This window comes from Pseudorca crassidens, chromosome 8 (assembly GCF_039906515.1).
Source record: "Pseudorca crassidens isolate mPseCra1 chromosome 8, mPseCra1.hap1, whole genome shotgun sequence".
NCBI lineage: Eukaryota > Metazoa > Chordata > Mammalia > Artiodactyla > Delphinidae > Pseudorca > Pseudorca crassidens.
In genome coordinates, this window is record NC_090303.1 from 11,833,476 (window position 1) to 11,854,161 (window position 20,686).

The 20,686-nt window shown below is 44.9% G+C and overlaps 1 protein-coding gene across 3 annotated transcripts in view; it reads right to left on the reverse strand.

Annotated features, from left to right (window-relative positions):
- HECW1 (HECT, C2 and WW domain containing E3 ubiquitin protein ligase 1) overlaps positions 1 to 20,686 on the reverse strand; it is a 477,497-nt gene that overhangs the window by 93,689 nt on the left and 363,122 nt on the right. For 2 of the 3 annotated variants that reach the window (XM_067745845.1, XM_067745846.1), the window contains 5 exons: positions 18,837 to 18,938; positions 13,545 to 13,695; positions 5,680 to 5,822; positions 3,490 to 3,611; positions 1,198 to 1,383 (listed from right to left, as the gene is read on the reverse strand). In XM_067745845.1, the coding sequence (XP_067601946.1) occupies positions 1,198 to 1,383; positions 3,490 to 3,611; positions 5,680 to 5,822; positions 13,545 to 13,695; positions 18,837 to 18,938 (704 nt within the window). The remainder of the gene's footprint in view (positions 1 to 1,197; positions 1,384 to 3,489; positions 3,612 to 5,679; positions 5,823 to 13,544; positions 13,696 to 18,836; positions 18,939 to 20,686) is intronic. The other variant, XM_067745847.1, reaches the window with a different exon arrangement.

Below are 20,686 nucleotides of genomic sequence, written 5' to 3' on the forward strand. Positions count from 1 at the left end.
AAGCTGCCCTGTTTCTTTTGCATAGAAAGCTATCACCACACCATGAAAATGACCATGTGTCACTGTCATTCTCCCAGTGGAGGCAACACCCAGTAAACAAGGAAGTCCTGGGGAATGAAATCTGGCTGTGGTGGCTTTTTGCATACACGAGGCACCTCTCGCCCAGTTCATCCCCGACTACAGAGCTGGTCATAGACAGTCATTGTACTGACGGACTTGCATTAATTAGTGGACACAATCTTTCCCCCCATACTCCAGAGAGCCCAGGTTCTTAGGCACGATAAAATGGTTGTGGGGGGGATTTCTGGCTCCCAGGGCACGGTGATGTCCCATCAACCCACTTTGGGGAACCATGGCTTTGCACGTTCACCATCACAGAGGAAAGGAGCTGTGTGATGCAGTTTCCCACTTAGACATGTGTCTGCTGGCAACACTTCTGATTCCTTTGTCACTAAAAGAGGGAGGGATTCTCTCTACCAAAGTTTGTAAAAGATTACACAGGGACAATTCCTTGGTAAACTGTTTGGCCCTGTCTTATAAGTGCACTGAGATGACTGATGGTGGTTAAGGAAAAGCATCCTCGCTTTAGCGGACTCAGCTAGGCTTCTAGAGCATCCCTGGGAAAGCCCAGTTTTGGTTAAGGTCACATGAAAGCAAAATGCAAGCCAGGAACATTGCACGGGCCCAATTCACCCGGTCCCTGTTTGCCAGGCTGTTTTAATAACTGAAGGCTTATTAGGGAAATCACAATGAGTAATCTAATAATGTCACTCCCAGTTAGCTAATAATTTCATTACCTGAGAGTGAGCTGTCTAAGGAGGCAAAACAATAGAAAGGTCACGGAACAGAATCTGGTTTCAGGTTCCAAACCGAAAACCAGTTCCAGATCTCAACTGGGCGTGACACTGTCCCCCCACCGCCAACACCCCACCCCTTCCCCACCCAGAGAACACAGAGCAATGTCATAACTTGGTGGAGGTGCTGCTGGCACCAGTGGGCAGAGCCAGGGATGCTTGAAGACATCCCGCACATCACAAGACAGAAACCCAGGTGTGGGTAGTTACCCCTCCTTCCTTCCTGGTGGCCAATGGCACGTCTGAGGCACAGCCTTCCCTGTCCTCCCCATGCTCCCTCCTCACTGCCTGCTCACCAGTGTTCTCCTTTTGCTGTAAGGCCCCCCACTGCAGTCAGGCTCACCTTTCCCTGCTGGTCTGTTTTGACCTCCCAGCCCCGGGGCAATTCCAGCCGAGTGTCCGCGAACATGTTGATGAAATTCACCAAGTCCCGGTTGTGCTGGTAGCGTTCAAAGTTGCGCGCGTCCCGCCGGACCTTGAGGATCATGTGCTTCAAGCAGGTGCTACTGGTGAAGACTCGGTAGGCACTCTGAGAGGGGTCGGGGCCGACGGGGAAGGCAGTGGGGATTAGGAGAAACACAGACCAAGCATACTTTGAGCCCCTTGATGGGATGTGATGTGATTGCTACACAGGGATTTACTGGGAGCCTTGGGCGTTGGGGGTGGGGTGTAGAGCTCTTGCTGCCCCCCGGAAACACACATGGACCTCCGGGCTGTCTGGCTCTACCACTGCTTCAGCATCCTGGATGCTGTCGACCTGCCCTGCATCTCAGAGCTGCCCTCCTCCTTCCTCCCTCCTCCCGCCCCAGCAGGGCTCTGCTCTCTCAAGTCTCCCTCTGACTCTCTGAGCATCTCCTTCTTCTCCATCCGGCTGCCTCCTCTGACCGCACAGGTGCGCCCGTGCTCCATCTTAGCTGTCTTTATAGCAGGGTGTATTAGTTAAGGTTCCCTGTGGATTTAGGGCTGACCTTCAGAGGTCTGCCACTCCTTGCTAGGTAAAAACTTGTGTGTGTGTGTGTGTGTGTGTGTGTGTAGGGGTTGGGGGATGAGAAGAAGTGAAGAAAGTTTCAGGAGTTCCTCATTGTGCCAAGTAAGCATTTTATGCTACCTGGGACTGGTGTGTGTGGGGTTCAAGGAGAGACTGCTCACAGCCAGAGCAGGCTGGGGCAGTGGCTCCTTCCGGCTCAGGGCCACCTGGTGCCCAGCGCTGAGGGCATCACTACTGGCATCCTTGCCCCCCTTTGTGACTCCCCCACCTGCCCTGCTGCTCTGGGTCTAACCCCTGGATGTCCCAGAGGCTTCTCCAATATAACCTGCTCAAAACTGGTCCAGTCCCTCCTCCCCTGCCGTAGCCTGCATCACTTAATCAAACTACTGCTGACTGGGGACATGACCACCTAACTCAGGGGCCCGAAGCAGAGAGGACGCACTTTCTGGAGTCCTCATCTCCCATCCCCCTCCATCACAGTGGCCCCAAGCGCGACTGAAATAGCTCCCGAGCAGAGTCCTTCTTTCTCTGCTCCCGGCCCCTTCCGTAAGGCAGCCCTTGATCATCGCTCACTTGAGCGCTTGAACCAGCCTCTGGTCTTAGCCCCCTCAGTCCCTCTCCCACAGTTCTGCCAGAGAAAAGAATTCCTCAAACACTGGATCATGTAACTGATGATAACATCGGAGACTGCTGGCTCCTGTCGCCTACTGAGGTAGATCCAGGTTCCTTTCCGTGACGTACCAGGCAATTTGCTGCTCATCTCTCCACGCCCTCTTCCCATCTGCCTGTCGCCACACTCCAGGCCCACTGGACCCAGCCCCAGGCTGAGTCCTTCCTCCTGCAGCCTGGAACCTCTGCCCCTCCCACTTTCAACCTTCAGGACTGAATTCAGCGGTCACCTCTTCAGGACCGCTCCCTGTGTTTCCTGAGCATCTTGTTCCTCCCTGAGGTCAGGCACTGTCCTGTCACGTTAGACACATCTCTGCACGTCTGTTGCTCCACAAAATGAGGAGCTTCTGCTCAGCAGGTGTCACCCTAATCTGTCTTTATGACTCCAGCACTTAGATCTGTGCCTGAACTGCAGGAAACATTTGTTGAATGAGAAAAGTAATGACTATAGTAATATAATGTCATTGCTTCCTCGACAATACCAAACAAAACAAAACAAAAAGAAATGAAAAAAACTACATATGTAAAAATCACATCAAATTTACCTTAAGCATGTTACTTGCAAAACTAATTACAGGAAAAGGAAACCTAGTTATTTATTCTAAAATTTCTTTAATGAAAGTGATTTTATAAAATGATTCAGGCTGAAGGGAATCCGTCAACTTCACAATTGTGTTCCTTAAAAATTTTAACAATAATAAAAACACATCTTTGTTTCCAAATCACTTTCACTGCTATTAACACATCTGAACCTAACAAAAACCCACAGAAGCTACAGCATTTCCAAATCTAGCTTTCCTCCTTTTTGGGAGACTCACAGAGAGCAAAAAAGAACCATCTTTTTTCTTTTCTCTCTTTTTTTTTTCTTGCCTTAGTTAAAATGCTATCCTCTTTAATCTATCCAATGACTTTGCAAAGTTGTGTTTCGGGTCTTGCTGGAAGCCAGGCCAGGCCCCTTCTGTGTGTGGGAACACTCACGTAATTGGCGTGCAGTACAGTGAAGAACTCGGGGTTGGTGATGAACTTGACAGCCGGGGACTGTAGCAGCAAGGTGATTTTTTGTGAGTTCACTGGAGAAAGTGACCCATCTCTCCTCAGATCTGGAAAAAGTGAAGCAAAGCAATGAAAGGCACTGGGAAAAGATCGTTTCAAATAGAGGACTTCTCTCTTGTGGCACCAGCAGCCCACAAGGTTCACCTGCACAGCTGGAGAGGACTGTTGTTTTGAATAGAGATCTGACCAGCTGTCGCAGTGATAGGGCCAGGTGTTCTATCACTCGGTGTCTGTCAGTTAAGAATCATTATTTCCTAGGAGTGTTCCTGTACAACGTCAGTTAGGATCAAGTCCTTGAATACCTCATTCCTTTTATCCCAATGACTTTTTTCTTACTTTCTTTATAAGTTGCTCACCATAGCTATGAGAATTTGTTTGCAGAAAGGACCACAATTCTTCCCCCCCCCCCCACATCCCCATTGGTATGGAACTCTGCAACCCTGTTGAATCGAGCTGGCCTTGTGCCTTGCTTTAACCAACAGAATTTGCCAGAGGTTCTGAGCGGCCTGTGGGTCCCCACTTTCTCTCCCTCAACACGAGAACAGTCTGTGCAAGATGAAAAGCCATGGGGAGTGGGGACAAGCCGCCCCGGCTGAGGTCACATCAGGCCAGCCAGCTTGCAGCTAATTCCACAGCTGATCAAGGATGCAGGTGTGAGCCCAGTGGCCTGAGGAACCACCCGGCAGGGCTCAGCTCAAGTTGCCCACCTGCAGGATTGAGGGCTAAATGCATGCCTGTGAACTTAAGCTTTCGATGGCTTGTTATACGGCAAATGCCACCGGATCCAATACCAAACCCAGAAAGAAATTTTCTTTTCCTTTTTCCTCATGTTTCTTATTACTCCATCACTTTACTACATCTCTCTCAGAGATTAATAAAAATTAATAATAGAAATACATAAACTAGTCACTTCAGTATATCTGATAAAATGAATAGAATGGAGGCAATTAAAATAGTTGGTGGAACTGTGTACATACATATTTAAAAGAGGGCGTGAAAATGTCCACTCTTCTGCTTTTGCAGAGAGAGCTGAGACCTGGCAGTACAGGAAGCACATGGCTGTTTGCTCCGAATGTTCTAGAGTCGTCAATCTGCCATCATTTACCCAGTTCAAAAAGAAACTGGATTATTAGGATGTTACAGTAATAATCTTACGCTATTACAGGTATAAAAAGCAGAAGCCAATCTCTTCAGAGAAAACAATCTTATGGCTACCAAAGGGGAAAGGAAGGGAGGGGATAAATTAGGAATTTGGGGATTAACAGATACACACTACTATATATAAAGTAGATAACCAACAAGGACCTACTGTATAGCACAGAGAACTATATACAATATCTTGTAATAGCCTATAATGAAAAAGAGTCTGAAAAAGTGTATGTATAACCGAATCCGTTTGCTGTACACCTGAAACTAACACAACATTGTAAATCAACTCTACTCCAATTAAAAAAAGAAGAAGTCAATCTCTTAACGCCTTTTGAATATTCTCGTCTGAGTTCCACTCAGTCAGATTCAAAGAAATGAACACCAGACCCCCCTAGTGGATGCTGATGGTATTTGCTAAAAAATGCTCCCAGGCGGCCATGTATAATCGTAAGCCTGCCGGTTCTCTTTACTCCCAGGTTCCTCCCTCGGGGGGGATTGTATTTTATTCTTTAAAAAAAATTTTTTTTTTTTTTTTTTTTTACTATTTCCTATTTTTTTAAAAAACATCTTTATTGGAGCATAATAGCTTCACAATGTTGTGCTCGTTTCTGCTGTGTATTTTATTCTAAATGCAAACAAGTCTTCCTATTGTTGTCATGTGGCTCCTTGGAAGCAGACCATGAATTCTTATCGTATGTTTTATTTATAAGCGGAAAACAACCTTAGGACACCAACAAATAAATTTACTTAATAAGAAGTGATTAAGCCACCGAAACCAAAAATTGCCTTGATGCACAGGTGCAAGGTCTCTTCACTGTGAATCCACTTTCCCTTTACGTTCCTGGTGGGAAACGTCTGTCTGTTTTACCCTGCTGGTGCCAAGCCCCTTTCTCCCGCTGGCCCTCGCCCACGCCCCGCTTTCCTTACCCCATCCGCATCCCAGGAGTCTGGGCCCATCCTGCATACCTATGCTCGACTGAGAAGTTTCAGCCTCTGAATCACTCCCGCCACCTCCTCCGTTGCCTCCTGCTGGGACCTGCTCACAACTTTGGCTGCCAGAGTCTTCTTCAGGCCTCTCTGTAGCAATGGTTCGCTGAATATTTTGGTACCTTTGTGTCAGAAAGTGCAAAGACAGGAGTTAACTTTGGTTTGGTGGCTCGTGGAGGGGCTGATGCTCTGAATCAGATAAGTGGGGAAATCAGTAAAGGATTGTCCTGGAGGTCAAAAAAGTCAGGAAAGAAATGCTCAAAATCCCCACAAGATACCCAAGACAATTAACACTCCAAGTATCTCTCGATGATTTGATTTCTTTTTGTTTTGTAAGCTGTGATGAGTTTCAAGTACGGTGACTTCAAAAAAAATCACCCTGCATTAAATGAAATTAGGCTAAATCTAAAATAATGGTATGGGAAGGAACTTAAAATATTACAACTAAGATATCAAAGCACCTCTCCCTGATGGTGATAAGTCTACAAACTAAAATAAAAGTTCTACTCACTTGTTTTTATTTAACAGGTAACTGACAGGACTGGCAAGGGGTGTGCAAAGGTTACACGCTAAAAACACACTGGCAGACAAATAAATGCTTTCTGCTTCTTTGAAGGCTCCTTTGATTTTTCTTTCCAAGTTGGGGAATCAGTCAGTCAGTTGGCCAGTCAGTTGCCTAACCAGGTGCTTACTAAATATTTACTGACTTTTCCAGTGTGTCTGGCTCTGCGCTGGACTTCCAGACCAAAGAGAAGACTGGAATGCGATCTTGCCCTCTGAACCCTCACGGTCAGGAGGGTTCAGAACAAAGAGGGGAAATGCACATAAACCGTGACTCTAGTGAGGTGAACAAGCTGCCCTAGGTGTGTAAGAGGTGTGGACACAGACGAGGAAACACCCAAGGCACATGCGTCCTGAAGTCAGAGTATGACGTGTCGGGGAGCTTGTAGGGAAGGTACACGGAGGAAATGACATGTGCAAAAGGCTGCAGCTGGGAGAACTCCAAGAAGGTTGGTGGTGGCGTCAGGATGTGTGGGCCTCGGGCAGTGCCAGGGAACCAGCAGGGGCGGCAGGGAGCGCCTAGCAGGTGGCCAGCGGCGGCTGGAATGTTTTTCTCTAGGCCCAGGTCCTCCAACTTGAACTGCATCAGGATCACCTACGGGGCCTGTGAAAACACAGGCTCCATCCCCAGTGTCTCTCTGATTCAGCAGGTCCAGGGATGGGGTGGGGGAGGCAAGAATGTGCATTTCTGACTAGTTCCCAGGTGATGCAGTTTCTGCTGCTGGTCCGGGGACCAACTCTGAGAACCGTCACTGCAGGGGCTGAGCAGCTGCTGGAAGAGAGAGGCAGGTCCAGTTCTACAAGGACCCCCACCTGTGTGGAGGGTGCGGGAGGAGAAGACCCTGGAGTCGGGGAGAGCAGCTGAGAACGACTGCATCGCTCCAGGCTGGAGATGCAGAAGCCTGGAACCAGGCAGGGGTGGTGGAAAAAGCTGGTGTCTAAGGATGCTGCTGGGGGAGGGGACACCCACATTCTGTAGGGATACTAAGATCACCTATATCTGCCCACAAAACACTCACAGAAATTTCCTAAACCTCCCTGCCTAATTCACATTGTGTTTTGTAGGCAGGTGTCCAGCTGTCTTGTTCCTTTTTGCTCTGCTCTGCGTCCTTCACTCTTTGTAGCCCCTCTTCCTCCTAGCTAAATGACCTTGACTTTGCCTGCTGTCTCTCGGCCCCACCAGGGCACAGGACAGGAATTCCGCTTCCCTTTTCTTCTCGGCACAGCAGGAATGAGGGAAGCGGTCAGACTGACGAGATCTTTAGTGGCAGAGTTTGTAATAACTTTACATGTAGACTCAGCAGAATTTGGGACCTGACTGGGTATGGAGGTTGGAGAAGACAGAGGAGACAACTGTGAAGTTCGAGGCGCCCACTTAGAGCAGGTGGGTGGAGATGCCGGTACTGATGAAGCCCATGTAGGATGGGCAGGTTGGTGGGAAGATTTTAGTGTGGATTTGGACATGGTGACCTGGAGGTCCTTGAGGTCATACAAGTGACAATAGCCAGGGGAGCGTTGCTGTATGGGTCTTGCGCTCAGAGAAGTGAAGTGGGAGTGGAGGAAGAGGCGTGAAGAGGAGGGAGCCTCCAGGGAGCAGCGAGTAGCCAGGTCGCCAGGTGCAATCCAAGGTGGGGGCATGGGGAACGTATTATTACACGGACAAGCTCTTCCATGGCAGGGATTCGGAAGACTAGTGACCTCTCCTTGACCTTTAGAGAGGAGTTTTGGGGACTTCCCTGGCGGTCCAGTGGTTAGGACTCCACGCTTCCACTTCAGGGGGCACAGGTTCGATCCCTGGTTGGGGAACTAAGATCCTACATGCCACCCGGCCAAAAATAAATAAATAAATAAATAAAAAATAAAGAGGAGTTTTGTTCTCAAGTGTGGTCTCCAGACCACTTGCCAGAGAATCAACTGGGTGATAATTATAATTACAGAAATTGGGGCAAAACTGAAATCGGCATTTCTAACAAGTTCTTCAGGTGGTATTATCTACATCTAGGTTTGAGGCTCTCTGGTGCGGGGCTTTCTTTAAGTTTTATTTTATCTAAAGAGACTCAGCCACTCGCTCCTGCCACCTGGCGGAAGATGGCTCTGCCTGCAGCACTTACTGGGAGGCATTCCTGAGAAGGCCTCTTATGAGAAAATGCGGAAGGGGTAGGAATGAGCAAGGAATCGGAGAGAGAAACACTTGCTTTTATTTACCCCTCCACACGCCTGTGGCAGGGAGGCTGTGGGGAAGGTGCAGGCTGTCTGTCTGTGATGTTCTTTTTGCTGGAACTCAAGTAATGCAGCCACACGTGGGGTACTCAGTGGGCCGGTGAGAAGCCGCCTGAGCTTGTGACCTTGACCTGGGAGAGGAAGGGGGACTGCCAAGGACCAAGGAAGCTGCTGTTGGAGGATCTCCTAAGTGGCTCAAGGCAGGCTGCATTTTCCAAAAGTGGCTCAACGATATTTTCAGTCCACAGCTTCTTCCAGAACCTGACTACTCTCCTACTAAGAGGCAGAATCAATGTCCCCTCCCCTTGAACCCGGGAAGGTCCTGTGGCTACCTGGACTAACAGACAATAATGAAAGCGACAGCTTGTGATGGAACGCAGAGGCCATGCTGTGAGGAAGCCCAGGCGACGTGGAAAGTCCACGTGGAAGTGCTCTGGTTGACAATCACAGCTGAGATCCCAGCCGACAGCTGGCATCAGCCTCCAGATACGCGAGCCTCCAGCCCAGCCACCCTCTGACTGCAACCATGAGGTACCCAGAGGAGGGCCTCACTGAACCCAGTCAACCATGAGAACCATGAGAGAGGATGATACTCATGAGGATAATGGTGATAATAGTCAGTTATTGTTGCTTTAAGTCACCCAGTCTGGGGTGCTTTGTTACTCAGCAACAGATGCCTGGAAAGGGCTTAGACAAACCTCACGTTGTAGCCTCTCTTTTACTTCCCAAATTGCAGTGATCACTGAAGAGGATTTTAACGAGGAAATATTTTATTTTTATTATAATTTTATTCGATGGAAACGTCAGCAATTTCACAAACTGCTTCACATGTCCTCAGTTGCACCTGGTTTATCTCACGCCTTACTAAGTCAACAGCCTCAAATCCCAGGTGCCAGACCCAACCCCTGGCCTTGGCTGAAGTCAGGACAGTCTTGGGGAAGCAGGACACACAGCAGTTGGTGGAGGATCACCCAGCAAGGGCAGGGCTGCAGCCTCAGAGGCTCTCTTTGTTCTAAAGATGAGAGAGGGGGTCAGAGAGTTGGTTCTCTTCTATTTCATCAAAACTTATCCTTCAGGGGCTTCTCTGGTGGCGCAGTGGTTGAGAATCCGCCTGCCAATGCAGGGGACATGGGTTCGAGCCCTGGTCCGGGAAGATCCCACATGCCGCAGAGCAACTAGGCCCGTGAGCCACAACTACTGAGCCTGTGCGTCTGGAGCCTGTGCTCCGCAACAAGAGAGGCCGCGACAGTGAGAGGCCCGCGCACCGCGATGAAGAGTGGCCCCCGCTCGCCGCAACTGGAGAAAGCCCTCACACAGAAACGAAGACCCAACACAGCCATAAATAAATAAATAAATAAAATTAAAAAAATATATATATATCCTTCAATGTCCCCCCTCACACTTTATTTTTTTGCAGAAAAAGGTTAAATATTTATATTATATAGGGTTTATGGAAATTGGTAAGGAAGGCAGCTGGAATGTCTAATTTGCAATGGGACACACAGAGGAACACACACAAAACCGAACCGGGAATAAAGAAACCTTCCAAAACCAAACCGAACTGAACCAAACCAAACCGAAACCAAACGAACAAAGCCCATAGGAGCAGACGATTCTCACGGGAGGAGCTAAAATTGGGAAAAGAAAAGCTCATGGAAACAGAAGTTGACCTTCCCTCCAAGAAGTGAAATGTAAGAAGCACCAGAAAACACGAGGAGAATCACTTAAGTCAGCAAAAACCCACCAAAAGATGAGATGGAAGGCAAGGTATTGCTGCTAGCAAAGTAAACCCGTAGAAACACACTTTAGAAAACCTTTAAGCATTGATATCAAATACCAAAACCACGCAGATCTCTCTTGGCCTGCTCTTTTGGGAATATAACCCTGAAGAAACACTCTAAGACAATCTTAATATTTTACATACACTTGGGCCTTATCCAAAATAGTGATTAAAAGCAATAAGTGAAACATCCAATATGTCAGATTAACTAAATTACATCTGTTCATTGGAATACCATCGTTTAAGTGATCATCTTAAGACTATGTAGCAATATGAAAATGCTTATAATGTAGGAAGTGAAAAATGAATATAAAGCTATATTATCATTAGAGCTGTATAAGGACTGTGCATATGAAATTTGAAGATAGGTAATTTTTTTAAGAAAGCTAATCCTTCGGGCAGTAGGATTATAAGCCTTTTTTTTTTTTGCTTATTTAAGACTTGCATTTCTCAATAGTATAATAATTTTATCCAAATAAGTAAAACATCAAACTTGAGTTGATGATTTAAAATGAGATTATGTATTTATATTTTCGGTTTCCTCAATAAATATTTGCGAAGAAGGTAGAGTTAGTTCGTTCAGGATATTTTGAACGTGTAGGAATGAACTCGGGAAATGGTCTTGTACTGAGTCCTGGTAAACTCTGGCCCCATCCAGGCACCGGGACGAGGGACACAGAAGAATGAGAAAGAAGGGAAGGACAGCTACCAGTGGCAGGCATGATGGGCCATCAGTCATGGGGCTGCAGAAGAGGTGGCCACTGGCTCTGTGCGGAGAGCTCTGGGGAGGTTCCAGGGACCATGTGACGTTCGGGTTAGGCTTTTGCAGGATGGAGATGAGTGCCAGGTGGAAGGCACGCAATGAGGGACTTTCCTGCAGTGGAAGCGTGTGGCAAAGCCACAAAGGCCACTTGGGGGGTGGCCGAGGGAGTGTGGTCACCGCACACTACGTTGTCCACTCCACATTTTGCAGTGTGCATCTCCTTGCACAAACACATTTGTCTTTCACAATCACCCTGTCAGGAGTCAAGAGAAACTCCTTCTTGCAACACTGAGAAATATTTCCATCTTGCTGTGAGAAGGTGATGAGTGTAAATTTCTCCTGCTAACCAAACACATGCCCCCCTGTGTGTGATCACATCTGCGATGGATAAAGGACTGACAGTATACCTTCTGTGGCTGCCATTATCAGGCCAAATCACTGGAAAACTTTAAATGCTTGAAAGCAATAGGTTAAAATAAGCATTGAAGAGCCTGAATACTTATCTGAAGGTTATCTGACCTTCCCTAGGTAGGATTTTTCACAAGAAATAAGCACTTTCTCAAATCACTCAGTTCCTTTTCTTTTTATCTGTCCACATGGATGCAGCAAATACAACTTGCTATTCAGCAAAGTCTGGTCTCTCTCAGCATGTTCAGCTCCACTGGAGGGCACAGGGGTTTACACATCAAAGCCTGTACACTTCTCTAGAGGCCTGGTTCAGGATGGATTTGGCTTCTTTTTTTTTTTTTTTTTTTTTTGTGGTACGCGGGCCTCTCACTGCCGTGGCCTCTCCCATTGCGAAGCACAGGCTCCGGACGCGCAGGCTCAGCGGCCATGGCTCACGGGCCCAGCCGCTCCGCGGCATGTGGGATCCTCCCGGACCGGGGCACGAACCCGTGTCCCCTGCATCGGCAGGCGGACCCTCAACCACTGCGCCACCAGGGAAGCCCTGGCCTCATTTTTATATTATACAACCTGAACATCGTGAACGAACTTCCAAGGATTTTTATGTCACAGGTCAAGGTGTTTACTTCTGCTTCTGGTTTACTGTTTTGTTTTAGTGTTCAAACTACACCTCTTGTAGATATAGACTGATGCTGCTCTCCGTGTTTCTTAGTCTGGTAAATTATTTCAGCTTATTTGTCTGGCAAGACAGACCCTGAGGCTATTTCTGCCTATGGCATCTGAACACAGTCTCTATGTAAAATGAGCTTGCTGTGTCCTTTGCATTTTTAGTTGTAGGAGTCTTGTTGCAATCACCATGAAAGGACACTCCCAAGGATTTTGGTGCATTTATATTTAGTATGTTCTTCCTTGTAATATGCTTTCTTTCTGTGGGAATGACTAGAGAAGTACACTGCCAATAAAAACCGGTTATGGTTCTTATTAATGACCGAAAACACTCAGATACTGATGGGGAGAAATGGAAAGCAAATGTCTTCCAAATGCTCAAGCAATAGAAGAACCCCTGGTGATTTTCACCTAAAGCATCCTTCTCTCTCTACAACAACAGTAAGCAGAAGTTCAATGTTTTGTTTCTGTGCAATTTTAATAGGACTGAATTGTCTACTTTTTTTTTTTTCTGGAGGCTACAGTTAACTTTCAAAAGATATTTGTTATCAATAGCTGTGTCCCCCAAACCCAGTTAGTTATTCTTTTTAGTCCCTCTCCACCTTTTTCCTTTATTTTACACTAGCAAGACATCATGTGGATACAAATGAAGTTGGGCCTGCAGTCTGCATTCCTGGCTACTAAAAGTATCCAAAAGCCACTGTCCTGGTCTTAAAGAAGCAAGATATTGGGTATGATGCTCATACTAGCTTATGGCATGGGAGAGGTGCTGTTTAGGGTTTCATTTGCATGTTGAAAACAAAATGACATCCTTACATACTTACTAAAAACTAGTAAGGGGTCTAGTTTTTAGACAAAACAATTCTCAAAAAGTATCTTTAAATGTTTCTCTTTCTATGATGAAAGCTTTTTAAGAATGTATATTTCTGAGTATATAGCAATTCTGGGACCAGGGTAGGCATGAATATAGAGATATATGAGGCAGCTTTTTCTCCAGGCAGCTTTTAGTATTCTGTTGACCCTATCCTTGGAATGTTTTCAAACTGTTTGGGTTCTGGACCTGTTTGAGAATCTTATGACAGATATGTATGAGTCTGGTAGATAAACGTGCATCCGTGTATAATTTTGCATATAGTTTCTGGACGGTTCCTGGAACACTGACGCCCTCAGTGAATACCTGGGTGGGGGGTGGTCCATGGGCCCTTGGCCAAGAACACCTGTGTTCGAGCCTGGGCCGTCAAGAGGATTCCCCGTCTTTAAATGACACTTAGGCTTAGCTTGTCTCCTCACCAAATGTTAAGTCTAGCTTTCCAGGTACTAACTATGAATGGGTTAATTACTTTGCAGTTTCCTCATACAATCTGAGCAGGAAAGTATAAAAGGGGGTTTCTTTAGCTGCCCTTCTCCTTTCACTGCTTTACAGGGGCTCACCGCACGCTGATCACCCACCGCCTGTTGAGTTGCTCCATCTGCTGGATGGACCCGGATCTCCGCATCCCGTCGGGGGTGGCTGCTGATGTGGGACGCTGCCAGGTGGTCGTGCGGTTCACGTGGTCCACATAAAAGACCCGCCCGTGGCTGTCAATGCGAGCTTCCCAGTCTAGCGCATGACGAAAAGGCAAAAAGAAAAATCAAGGACAAACTACGGATCCATGTGAAACAGACACCACTTCCAGGTCTTTTGCAGTTAGAACTCACCACGGGTGACTTGCTGAAGACCAAGCACTGCCCAGAGCACCTGGGTGACCTCTGAGGCATTGGCATGGAGTTGGCATTCCAGGAAAGAGCCCATGGGACTCAGATGCTCTGCTGGGCCATTTTAAACAGTAACTGGGGATACTCAAGTATGACCTGTGTTAAAATTCTAACAATTTCTAAAGAGAAAATGGAATGTTTATTTCCTTCTTTAAAAAATTCCATCTTGTCAATTTTCTTGGCTACTCAAATGACAGCTGGAAGACTGGAAATGTCCTCCGGTGACAGCTGACACTCTAATGCTGGAAGAATCCTTTCTTTGCTAAATCTGATGGAGGATGGCTGCTCAGAAGGGAATAATGGCCCTCATATTAAAACCAGGTTGGACTACAGTTCTCAAATGCACTGTATGTACGTGCAGCTTCATATAACCTCTATCTAATACTTAGCAGCCTTAATTGATTGCCATTCCTCTTGAGAGAAAGAATGGACACATTCAATCCTTAGAGTTGTGAATTCACAGTGTACGTTCAACCCACCTGTGGCTGCCAAATATCTCTCGACCAAAACAAAGCCAATCACGACTATTAACTAGCTTTGGAGTATCTCCTTGTTGATAAATAACTATCCCAAACAGTAGAGGGAGCCCAAGATAAAGCTAAATTCCTTTCCTTCTCAAATTTAAGCACAGCAACAAACTAAAAGGTGGAAGCATAGATGATACAGTCCATGATAAATGTAGGAGCTGGGCTGGGGTGATAGGATGAAAAAGTGCTCAAAACTGAGAGAGCTGGAAGTCATACGTACACACCTGAGCTAAAAAAAAGATGAGCAATGTCTGCTGTACAGAGAGGCGCAAAGCTTTTAGGTTCCACGTGTAAAACTGTGGTGGAAATAACAGCTTCATGATAAAGTTATGCTGAAAACTACGTTAGACTAAAGAAAAGGCAAAAATGACTGCAAATGAGGAAAACCATTCAGGCTTTTAAGTGAGAAAAGCCATAGCTTTTGGGAGTAGGTCAGATGTTTAACAATTCTATTGAAAAAGTATCATTCAGGTAATGACATAGCAACTCCCAATTGTTTTTAAAATGAAAACCTCAATATATTTGGTATAGTTATGGTTTGATATGTGTGTGGTTCAAGCTGTTTGAGAACATTATGACTTATGTCTGACATTTACCTGAGGGATTGCCAAATAATGCCCAAGGAAAACTAAAACTACCAGAAAACACCAAATTCAACTTATAAGACAAACTGAAGGAAAAAAAATGTGGTCAGATTGTATAAATATATTCTAGAAGGTTGTGATTAAAATTGGCTACTAGATGATCCAGTTGTCAACTGTTAGTTGTAAATGTTAATTAGCTCATTGATGAAATTGTATATTTGTGTAACTACTAGGTAATTAATCTCGAGCCAAACATTAAAAAATTTCAGTGATCTCCAAACTAGCAGCAACTGGGTGTTTTTTTTCCTTGAACCCAACATGACTGTCATCCAACAAAGAATGAGTGTTAATCTTTGAAGAGTATCGTGTTACTCAATTCAGTTGAACAAACTCCTCCTTGTACTACGAACTAGAGACCATGCCAGGTCCTGAGGACACATTGCTGACTAACACACATCCCTGCCCTCCAGGTGCCCACAGTAAAGGAAGGATTCCTTCAAAGACAAGCCTCCAGTCTCATAGATTCTCCAAGGAAAATAACTCAAGTATGGTGCAGCGAGAATAATAATTTCTATGAGTTTCAACATTTCCAAGCCACTCATGGAAAAGAATGGCAAGCCAGACAGTTAGGCCCTCTTGTCAATACATTAACGACCTGGAAGGCAGAGTGCTAATTAAACTCTTATCAATAATCAGAAAATAATAGCTAAGCGCAATTAGAGATTATAAGTGTGTTTTCTGGGTTGCTTTGTAAAGAATTTGCTTTCACATACTGTATAAACAGTATCGCATAAAGAAAACACGTTCCGAATGGAACTTCAGTCCTCAGCATGTCTGATGCACTTGGCCCTGTGATGCCAAAACAGACTCCTGAAAATGGTACCTTTACGGATGACCTTGGGAGAGTTAGAGTCATTCATGTGTGTCCATTCATCTGTGGTTGGGGAGCCTTATCAGATATTAAACTATATATTTTCCATGAAGTCTAAGAACGATGTAGAGCCTAATAATGAATCCTATTTTAATTACTATACCATGAAAAGCCTGTAAATTTGTACTTGTACATTAACAAGTGCAATACCATGTTTGTAGTTTAGACCTTTATCTTGAACTTCAGTTGCATCTCACTGTCTTCTCAACACCGATACCTGGATGACATCTCAAATATAACACGATCAAAACCAAGCTTCAGCTCATTCCCACCCAAACCTGCTCTATCTGCGGCCTTCTCTTCCTTTCTCAGTTAAAGGAAGCTCCATCCTTCCAGGTTAAAACTCTTGAGGTCATTCTTGACCCTTCTCTGTATCTCACACACCACAACCAATCTTTCAGCAAATCTACCCACAAAATATCTGGCCAGGATCTGACCACTTCTCACCCCGTCCTCTGCTCCCCGCCAGCTCAAGCCACCACTCTTTCTCACCTGCAAGAATCTTATGTTGGGTCTCGGGCTTCTATTTTTCCTCCTCACAATTTGATGCCAACACAGAAAACCTTTTAAGTCCTAAGTTAGGCAATGTCACGCCTCTGCTCAAAAACCTACAACGTCCCCCTTTCATCCACTGTAAAAGCCAAAACCCTTAAGTGGTCTACAAGGCCCTAGGGGATCTGGGCCCCCGATAGACGGACCTCTTCCTGCTGCTTCCTCGCTCCCAAATCCGCTCCATCCAGACACACTGACCTTCTTGCTGTTTCTCAAACCCACCAGGCAGGCCGCTCTGTTTGCTCAGAAAGCTCTTCTTCCCCAATACTTGGGTGGATAACCTTCTTAACACTTCTAAGTCTAGCTTCAAATGTTGCCTTGTCAGCGAAGTGTACCCAACCACCCTATTTAAAATGGCAAACCAGCCACCACCACATGCTCCAGATTCCCCTTACCCTGCTCTGCTTTTGTTTTCCCACAGCACTTAAGACCATCTAATGTGCTGCACTATTTCTTCATTTCTTCTTTTTCCTGTTTATTATCTGTCTCTACCAGCCTAGACTGTAAGCTCCTTGAGGGCAGGGATCTTTGCCTTTTTTGCTTGCATAGAGTAAGCATTCAATAAATACTTATTCAATGAATAACTATCTGATGAAGTCATCCATGTACTATGTGAGATTAAGAAAATTCAGTTGTTAGCTTCACTACCAACTTTTCTAATATTTTTCAGTGTCACATGGACAGAAAATTGAAACCTATCTGGAAGAAATTTGTTTCATTATCAAAAGCAGCTTATATAAAGCAATTCTTTAAAACAGAATATATTATATTCAATTATCTATAATATCTGTATGAATAACTAGTTATTACTCTTGCATGGATTGAGGGTCAATTCATGTACACACCCACTGATAGGTTTTTCTGTTGTGGGGAAAATGTTCCTTTCTTGGAGAGAACATGCTATAGGTATTTTTCTAAGTAGGAAGTACCTTCAGTGACACTGAAATTTTACTATTCATTTATGGAATATGCATAAATCAATGTATAAAGAAAGAAATCAGGGATCAAAAGTTAAAGAACATAATGTTTGTCTTGGTCTCTCCAAACAAATGCGGTATTCCTTTAAGTTATTCTACATATTAAAGACACTGTTTATCACTGATAAATTACAATTGAAAAGAAGAATGGTGTAAATGTAAAATATATCACATTGCCAAGAATAGATGAATTAAGGAATAAACCTTTCTTCTTTCAAAACTGTAACGGCTTAATGTAAGCACGGGCAAAAGAATGGAAAGAAACACTGATTCTTTGCATCCTGGAAAGATCTTGCAGTTGTAAAATTTATCAAATTTTAAAGGTTATCTTTGCTTGAAAAATGAGCCCAAGCCAAAACAGGGATGTTCTAGAATTCACGAACATATCTGATGCTAAGTGAATGTTTAATGTCTGGGGTGTCACTTCCTTCTTACAAATGTTACATATAAGGGAATATTATAAGGGTAAATTACACTGGAATGATATCTAGAGACTATCTAGTCCAAATCTAGCATTTAGCAGATGAGAAAATTAAAGCTTTACTTTACAACTAAGAAAACTGAGTCACTGAGATTGATTTTCCCAAGTTCAAATGACCAGTTAGATAATTATCAATTACACATTACGGTTACCAGGAGAATGTGCTATTGAATTCTATCCCTAAAGATGATACTTTGCCTGGAAACCTCTAAGAACTACAGAAAAAATTTGAGGCTGTCACCTACTGGTGCAAATTAGAGTAAGGAAAATGCAAGTTCATGGGTCCTGATGGGTTGAAATGTTTTATTACGTGGAGATGCTTGAACCATAAAAGGTCCCATGGAGAACAATAGGATTATTCCATCTCGAGCTGCAAACTTTTAAATATAATACAGTAAAATTTGCGAATTAAGGGTCATGAACAGTTTGCAAGGCCTAGTCAAGTCTTGTAAAGAAATGCTCTCCATTTCAGAAGTTGAAGGGTGCTGAAAATACTGGGTTTTCTCATTAAGATCACATCCTGAAACCACACGAGAAAAAACCAACCAACCAAGCAATTTCTATGGTAGGAGCCATATTGGTTTTTTTTTTTTTTTTTTTTTTTTTTTTGCGGTACGCGGGCCTCTCACTGTTGTGGCCTCTCCCATTGCAGAGTACAGGCTCCGGACGCACAGGCTCAGCGGCCATGGCTCACGGGCCCAGCCGCTCCGCAGCATGTGGGATCCTCCCGGACCGGGGCACGAACCCGCGTCCCCTGCATCGGCAGGCGGACTCTCAACCACTGCGCCACCAGGGAAGCCCCCATATTGGTTTTTGATCACAGTGTGAGGTATGGAGTGGAGGAAGAGTTTGGATGTTTATATACAAAGTTCATACCGACCTGCTTACACTTGATGGGAAGTTATGAACATAGATTTTCAAAACTAAAGCTTACTTGGTGGAAGAGGCTCATCGATTGTTGGGTAGTGATGATGTTCAGGCCTCAAGGAAGGAAGCTGGCTTACTGGCTGGGAATTATGGAGTATAGGACATTCACCTACGGACAAGATAGTCAAGACATTCAGATTCATTCATTGCCATGGCAATGTCAGCAAAAAAGCACGACTGTAAAACAAACTACTGCAAGAAAAAACCCCAAGGAGCGGGCAATTGGGGAGATTGGGATTGACATATATACGCTAATACGTATAAAATGGATAACTAATGAGAACCTGCTGTATAAAAAAAAATAAAATTCAAAAAAAAAAGAGTAGGCAATTGATTTTTTTCTGTGTCAGTTTGCTACATACAGAGTCATTCATGAGCCAGTGAATAGAGGGAACTATATCTTTTAAGAAACTCGAAAAAAGCCAGCCAAACACTCCATGGCTGTGATCTGTACCGCAACAGACCAATAGGTAGGATTGGGGTCTGATGCTGTAACCACCCGGATTTTCTTGAGGGGAAGGTGGCATCAGAAAGGGACACAAAAGAAAATGAGCAGAGCCTGAGTTTAGCCCAGGAAAAGAAACAGGCTTTTTGGAGGGAAGGGCAGCATTTATAAGGTCTCATAAAAGTTCAAGGGGTCTGTGCAAAATGACAGCTCCTTGTTTGGACAGGTTTCATCGGAGGGCTACCCAGAGGCCACCTTTCAGAGATTTTGTGTTTGGAATGAAACTCTTAGCTGGTGCCTTTCTGAGATGGGGTTAAGGAACTCGTGTAGTATGGAAGCTAGGGGCTGGGGTACAGAGCCCAGGAGCTATGGCATCTTGTGATTGGTCCAGATTATTCTGAGGAAGAATCTGATAAGCCAGGGTGTTCTGGAAGAAGACAAGAGACGAAGGAAGTAGATAAGAGGTGGGAAGACCGAGACAGGAAAACTTGAGACACAGAAGTGGGATAGACGGAAGAAGAAAGACAGACATGGAGAAATTTTAGAAATAAACATATTCACAGAATGCGCACCCTCAGTTATAACAGACACAGCTAATAGTACTCTCAGGCAGCCTTATGATGAACTGAACGATGTTGTACAATGCAGCTCCTATTTCATGATGTCCTCTGGCCATGTGCATGGAAGGCCTACAGCACCAGCTGTTTGGGTCACATAATCAGAGGCAATTGCTCTTGATCTCTGGGGAGCTAGAAGGGCCCAGGCCACGAGACAGCTCTCAGACTGGTAACCCCCCACTAACACCGCCTTGGATTTCTCACAGTAGCCCCTGTTGGCCAGAGGACAAAGGTCAGGCCTTTTCCTTCCTCTGCCCTCCACGGCTCATGCAAATACCAAGTGTTCCATTATTCCTTGGGCCAAAAAGAGAGAAACTGTGAAAAACAGTGGTTAAGATCTTCGTGGGATCTCAAATTTCAAAAATACTCCCCAGAATGTCCACACATGGAAAGGATGTTTATTTCTTCTCACTCTAGATCCACAGAACGGATTTAAAACATAAAGAAATTAGCTAGGAAGGAAGTTAGGTGGATTTAATTTAGCCATTTAATTCCTAGAGCTAACTGGAAAACAAAAACAGGGATGTATTCCGGAACAAAGGGTCCTTTCAAATGTTAAATATGTAACATTATTTCTTGTGCAAACTCTGGTGTGTGACTGAAATTCTTGGGGTCCCTGGAGACTAAGGGCAGTCAAGGAAGGTGCTCCTCATGCCAGCACATAGCTCCTTGCAAACAGACTCCTGTTTCAAAGTTGGGCTCTGAATTTAGTGGATACCACACTCATGTTTGTCTTTATATATGTTTAGTGTCAGAAACTAAAAAAACAATGGTACAGTTGTTATGTCACCAGCT